Source organism: Cetorhinus maximus, chromosome 13 (assembly GCF_964194155.1).
Source record: "Cetorhinus maximus chromosome 13, sCetMax3.hap1.1, whole genome shotgun sequence".
NCBI classification, from domain to species: domain Eukaryota; kingdom Metazoa; phylum Chordata; class Chondrichthyes; order Lamniformes; family Cetorhinidae; genus Cetorhinus; species Cetorhinus maximus.
The window spans coordinates 101,421,219-101,427,218 of record NC_135891.1 but is presented as its reverse complement, the minus strand read 5'-3'; the positions used below and the strand labels follow the sequence as shown (position 1 = coordinate 101,427,218).

Below are 6,000 nucleotides of genomic sequence, written 5' to 3'. Positions count from 1 at the left end.
GGGAGGAGAGGAGATGAGGGGAAGAAGAGGGAGGGGGTGGGGAAGAAAAGGGGTAAAAGGGGGTGTGAAGGGGGAAGAAAGGATGGGAGAGGGAGCAGGGGGAAAGAGATGGGTAGGGGAGAAGAGAGGGACAGGGGAAGGGGGAGCGGAAAGAGACGGGAGAAGTGGGGAGAAGGAGGGGGAGGTGGGTGGGCAGGAGAGAGAGAGAGAGAGAGAGAGGAGAGGGAGGGGGGAGGAGAGAAGAGGGGGGAGAAGAGGGAGGGAGGGGGAGGAGAGCGAGGGGGAAAAGAGAGAGAGGAGGGAGAAGAGAGAGGGAGGGGAGAGAAGAGAGGGGGAGGGGGGAAGAAGAGAGATGGGAGGAAGAGAGAGAGAGAGGGACGTAGGGGATGGGGGGCAGAAGAGAGAGGGGGAGAAGAGAGGGGGGGAAAAGACAGTGAGGGGGAGAAGAGAGAGAGAGAGGGGAGAGAAGAGCGAGGGGGAGAGAAGAGAGAGGGAGGGAGAGAAGAGAGAGAGAGGGAGGGAGAGAGAGGGGGAGAGGGAGAAGAGAAAGAGAGAAGGAGGGAGGTGGGGGATGGGGGGCAGAAGAGAGAGGGGGAGAAGAGAGAGGGGGTGAAGGTAGGAGAGAGAGAGAGAAAGAAACAGAGAGGGAGAAGAGAGGGAGAAAGGAGAGAGAGGGTGAAGAAAGAGAGAAAAAAGAGAGAGAAAGGAGAGAGAGAAACAGAGAGAGGGAGAAGAGAAAGGAGAGAGAGCAAAAGGAGAGAGAGAAAGAAACAGAGAGAGGGGAGAAGAGAGAGAGAAAGGAAAGAGAGAGAGAAAGGAAAGAGAGAGAGAAAGAGGGAGAGAAAGAGAGAGAAAGGAGAGAGAGAGAGGGAGAAGAGAGAGCGAGAGAGAGAGGGGGAGGGAGGGAGAAGAGACAGAGAAAGGAAAGAGAGAGAGAAAGAGAGGGAGAGAGAGAGAGGGAGAGAGAAGAGAGAGGGAGAAGAGAGAGGGGGGAGAAGAGAGATGGAGGGAGGGAGAAGGAGGTGGGTGAGGGGCAGAAGAGAGAGAGAGAAGAGAAGAGAGGGGAGAGAGAGAAGAGAAGAGAGGGGGAGGGAGAAGAGAGAGAGAGGGAGGGAGGGAGGGAGAAGAGAGAGCGAGGGAGAAGAGAGAGGGAGGGAGGGGGAAGGAGGTGGGTGGGGGCAGAAGAGAGAGAGAGCGAGAGAGACAGAAAGAGAAAGAGAGAGAGAAGAGAGAGAGGGAGGGAGGGAGCAGGAGGGAGTAGAAGAAGGAGAGGGAGAAGAGGGGAGTGAGGCAGAAGAGGGGGGAGAAGAGGGAGGGTGTGGGCAGGGAGAAGAGGGTGAAGGTGGGAGAAAGAGGTTGGAGGAGGGGAGTGGAAGGGAGTGAGGGAGAGCGAGTTGGAGGAGGGGGAAGGAGGGGGGATGGAGGCGGAGGAAGTGGAAGAGGTGGGTGGGGGAAGAGGAAAGAGTGGGGGAGAAGAGGGGGATGAAGAGGGACGGAGAAGAGGAGTTGGGGCAAAAGAGAGAGAGGGAGGGGGAGAAGAGGGAGAGGGTGGGGGGAGAAGAGGGGCAGAAAGGAGGGAGGAGGTGAAGGGGAGGGGGAAGGGATGGGAGGGAAGGGGAGAGGGAGAAGAGGGGGAGAAGTGCAGAGGCAGGGGAAGAGGAAGGGATGTGGGGGATGAGGGGGTAAAAGAGAGAGGGAGGGAGGGAGGGAGACGAGTAAGGGAAGGGGGAGGAGAAGAGAAAGGGAGGGAGGGAGGGTGGAGAAGCGAGAGGGAGGCTGCCATGTCATGCCGGGCTGGATTGGGATGGAGAGATTCACTGTTGGGCAGGAAGAGGCTGGATGTGATGGTGCTGGTGGGTGGGTGGGGGGTTGGAAAATGTGTGGTGAGGATGAAAAGATTTGCTGCCCAATGGTGTGGGAGAGTGAGTGAGTGCGGGAGAGAGAGTGAGTGAGCAAGTGAGTGTGGGGGAGAGAGTGAGGGAGTGAGGAAGTGTGTGTGGAGCTCACTCAGTCTCAGGATTCCCACTCACCCCCACACACCAACCTGCTCACACAATGGGGGAGGGAGAGTGAGTGAGTATCAGGAGATTGGGGCTGAGCCAGCCAAACAGACTCTGTCCCTCTCACACTCTCTGCTGATCTTTATTCATTACTATGTTCTTAATTATTAGTTTATTGCTTTGACATTACTTTATTTTTGCTCAGCAGGCTGTTTCTTTTCTTCGTGTCTCAACTTTATTTTGAAATTCACGTTTAATGTTGTGGCCAAACCTGATCTTTCTGAAATTTGCTGATCGGCCCCTTGAGTGAGAATGGAAATGAAAAGGTTGAACAAGCCTGGGTTACCCTGTTTCCCTCAATTGTAACAGTCACTAAACTTCTGAAGTACTTCATTAGCTGGGAAGCGCTTTGAGGTGTCCCGAGGTTGTGAAATGTGATATATAATTGCAAGTTCTGTCTTTCCTTGGATGAGGCTTTAGTTTAATATCTTGGAGCTATCTCATCCTGAATTGAGTCATTGTGGTAAACAGTACAAACATTTGCCAGAAACCAATGATAACATGGAGCAAACGAATACAACAATTAATAACAAAAATTATACCCCTTCAACTTTTACAATTATATTTTTTGAACAGTTTTGATGTTCCTGTATTATCACGGAATATTCTTGAAATAAATTCTGAAACTTATGAGTGAAAAGTCAATGACGTTATGAAACTATTTGGCATCAGCCTTGTATTCCATTATTTTAATGCGTTTCAGGATCGGTTTCTTTTGCTTGGTTAGTGTGTCCAATTTGAGAGCTAGACCAAGCTTACAACTCTCAGAACTCCACATTTTAAAGGCATCACCAATCTGATGGACAAAAACAGCAGGGGAAGGTCAATATCTTGTGACCACTAGGATTTCATTCATTAAAGAACTATAAAGTAATGTTAGCAGTTAATCTGAGTTGCTGAAGCTATTCTCTATGCCTCACTATATAGAGGCCCCTACTATTACTAACCTGTAAATGGTATTGGAAAGGTCAGTTAGCAACTTATCCAGAATTAAAAAGGGCTAAAAGTGAATTTGTACTTACTAACAATGGAGCCCAGCAGACTGTTGCAATAATCATTATACCCAACAGTTGCACCATCATCTCTACTTCATGGTCTCTCCTCCTTTCAATACTTAATTGGTTGCAGCAAAGTTTGAACAGTGTAACAACGCTGATTGTATTCAGGAAAACAGACACTGACAGAGATAACAATCCTATACTGGAAAACAATATTGAAAATGCAACATCACTTGCGTTGTTTGTCATGTTAAAGAAACACCAGGAATTAGGCCATTGGTGTGTATAATGTCCAAGTCCACAAATAGGCAACAGGCCAATAGAAAAAGAAAACAGCCAAACAATAAACACTGTACACCAAGCACGTCGTTTTGAAGAATTGTTAGAACGCAGAAATGGCTTGTTTATTCCCAAAAACCGCTCTACTGCCATGGTTGCCCCCAGCAATAGCGGGCTGAGTCCAAAGAACACCATTGAAAATCCCAAAAATCTGCAAAGATGGCACTGAGGGTCGACTTTATCCCACTCGAAAGTTATATGATGGTAAGTAACAACTATGGATGCAGTTGTAACAAGACCTGAAAAATCTGTCACAACCAAGCCACATAGGAAAATCAAGAAGGAAGATCTTGACCTGCTCTGTGCTTTTCTGTAAGCATTTATTAGCACCACAAAGGCAAACAGATTAGAGATAAGTCCAACAGCTGCAAACGCTGTTGAGAACCAAGGGGAAGCATGTGTACTGTTAGAATTGATTTGATTCAGCATTGTAGAATTGCACACCATCGGCTCCATAGTGGTTTCATTCATGGTGTTGAACAGCAGGTTTAATTTCTCTGAGCTGTACATTGAATTATTTATTTGCAGGAAACCTAGAAAAAAATAAGAGAGTTAAGTTAGCATATGTAAAAACTGCTGCTAAATTGGATTAGCGATTCTAACAAATCTCCAGGTTAGTAAAACGATCTCACTCTGAGCTATTATAATATATTTATAGTGATATAATTGAAATATTATGAAGTACATTTAGTTTGGACCAGGATACGAAGCTGCCAACATCAAGAGATAAGCTACGAGTAACATTCATTGTCAGCAAGGTCGAAAAATGTTTTAAATATATGGAATGGCACAAAGAGTGAAACTCTGTTAGACTACTCAAGAATTTGTAGTAGCTGTCAGTCAAGGTCTGCTTTTATTATTCTCTTGCAGTCTAATTGTTGCACTAAACTGAACTGAGTTCAACCTGCTAACTCAGAGCATGGCAACATCCTCTTTACATTTGCTATTATCTTTATTACAGTTCAGATGATCCATGTTTCCGTCATTACAGTAAAGCTTATATTATACATATCTTAGCTTCCATGCTAGCCTCTTGAAACAGAAATTAAGCAATGCAAATTGCTCCATAAAAGGATGTATGTTTAGTTCTTGGAGAAAATCAATACACTTAGGGGAGAATTTTTCCTGTGGTGGGCAGGCTGGGCGGGAGCGGGCGCGGAGCTGATCTCTGCCCGCGATTGGCTGCACGCCACCACTTTACGCGGGTGGGCCAATTACACGGGAGCTGCCTCAGGGAGATTAAGTAGATAATAAAACTTTTAAGTCCCCTCTCATGCGACAGTGTCACATGAGCTGGGGCATGTTTGTGAAGTTTGCAAAATTTACTTAATTATTTTATAAAACCTTCAGGAAACCTCATCCCACCTGTGGGATGAGGTTTCCTGAAAAATACGAAGGCCGCTTGGGCTCTTCGCCTGCCCCAGCCAGCCTTAAGGTAGAGCAGGCAGCGTTGTTAATAAGTTAAATTACTTTTTTAGTGGCCTTAATAGGCCATTGTCAGTTCAGCGGGCGCGTGCCTGCCGAACGAAGTATCGAAATGATCCACGATGACGTCAGGACACATGCCCGACATCGTCCCGTGTCATTTTACATGTCAGCATGTTGGGCCTGCCCCCACACGCCAACGGCAATATTCTGCCCTTAGAAAGCGATTCTGGTTGACAAGTTGTGCCTGATTGGCCATTGGGTCTTCTCACACACAGAAATGGTTCACTTGTTTCTTTCAGAGTCTAAGTTCTTTATTTCCGCCAAATGTGCAATGCAAAATTTAGAATGAATTATGACCAGATACCGAGAGATATCTGGGCAACTAACCTCAGTAATATTCTTAGGAACTGATGGTTTCCTATCCATCATCCTCGTCAGTTATTCTATATAAAACACTTTACAAGTGTCAACTTTCTTTTTTTAGTTGCAGTTTAGGAATATTCATTAACATAATGAGCTTCTGAAAGAATCATCCCCAATTTTTTTTTTTAAGTATGTTAAAAATATAGAATACAACGGGTGGAATTTTCCCAGCTTTGTGCTAAATGTGGTAGTGGGTGGGTGGGTAAAACGTGGTAGGTTTTCACGCCAAATTGTCCCAAACCCGCCATATTATTTACGCACTCCTGGGAAATAGCCCATTTGCACGGTGAGTGGGCTCTCATTCACCCGCCAAGCCATCACCTCGTCACTGCATCACGCCGGGCGCCATGTTTAAAGTCATGCCACGCGCACACATCTCAGATCCCAGACCACAACTTGTGCAAAGATGACATGGCCCTGGAAGGCAAAAAGACTGCAGCCCCCACATTCAGCAAAGCGTACCTTGGACGCCTTTTGGACGCCGTGGAGGCCCACCAGGATGCTCCCCAAACCCGTTCTGGCTGCAGGGTGGGCAGCAACATCACTAATCCAGCATTGGAGGCAGTGACAGTGGTGGCCAGCGCCAATGCCCTGCAAAAGAGGACAGCCACCCTGTGCTGCAAGACGATTAACGATCTTCTCCGTTCCGCCAGGGTAAATCACTCTTCTCATCACTCTCAACTCGCACACTCACAAACCCATCACATACCCACAGGGCCCTCACTCACTGTCAGTTCAAAGGACATCACCAT

At 47.2% G+C, this 6,000-nt stretch overlaps 1 protein-coding gene across 1 annotated transcript in view; it reads right to left on the bottom strand.

Moving 5' to 3' along the window:
* The window catches only part of tbxa2r (thromboxane A2 receptor), a 35,553-nt gene that overhangs the window by 1,207 nt on the left and 28,346 nt on the right, over window positions 1-6,000 (bottom strand). Inside the window, exon 2 of the mRNA XM_078555893.1 lies at window positions 3,083-3,930. Coding sequence (XP_078412019.1) covers window positions 3,083-3,907 — 825 coding nt within the window. The 5' untranslated portion in view covers window positions 3,908-3,930. The remainder of the gene's footprint in view (window positions 1-3,082; window positions 3,931-6,000) is intronic.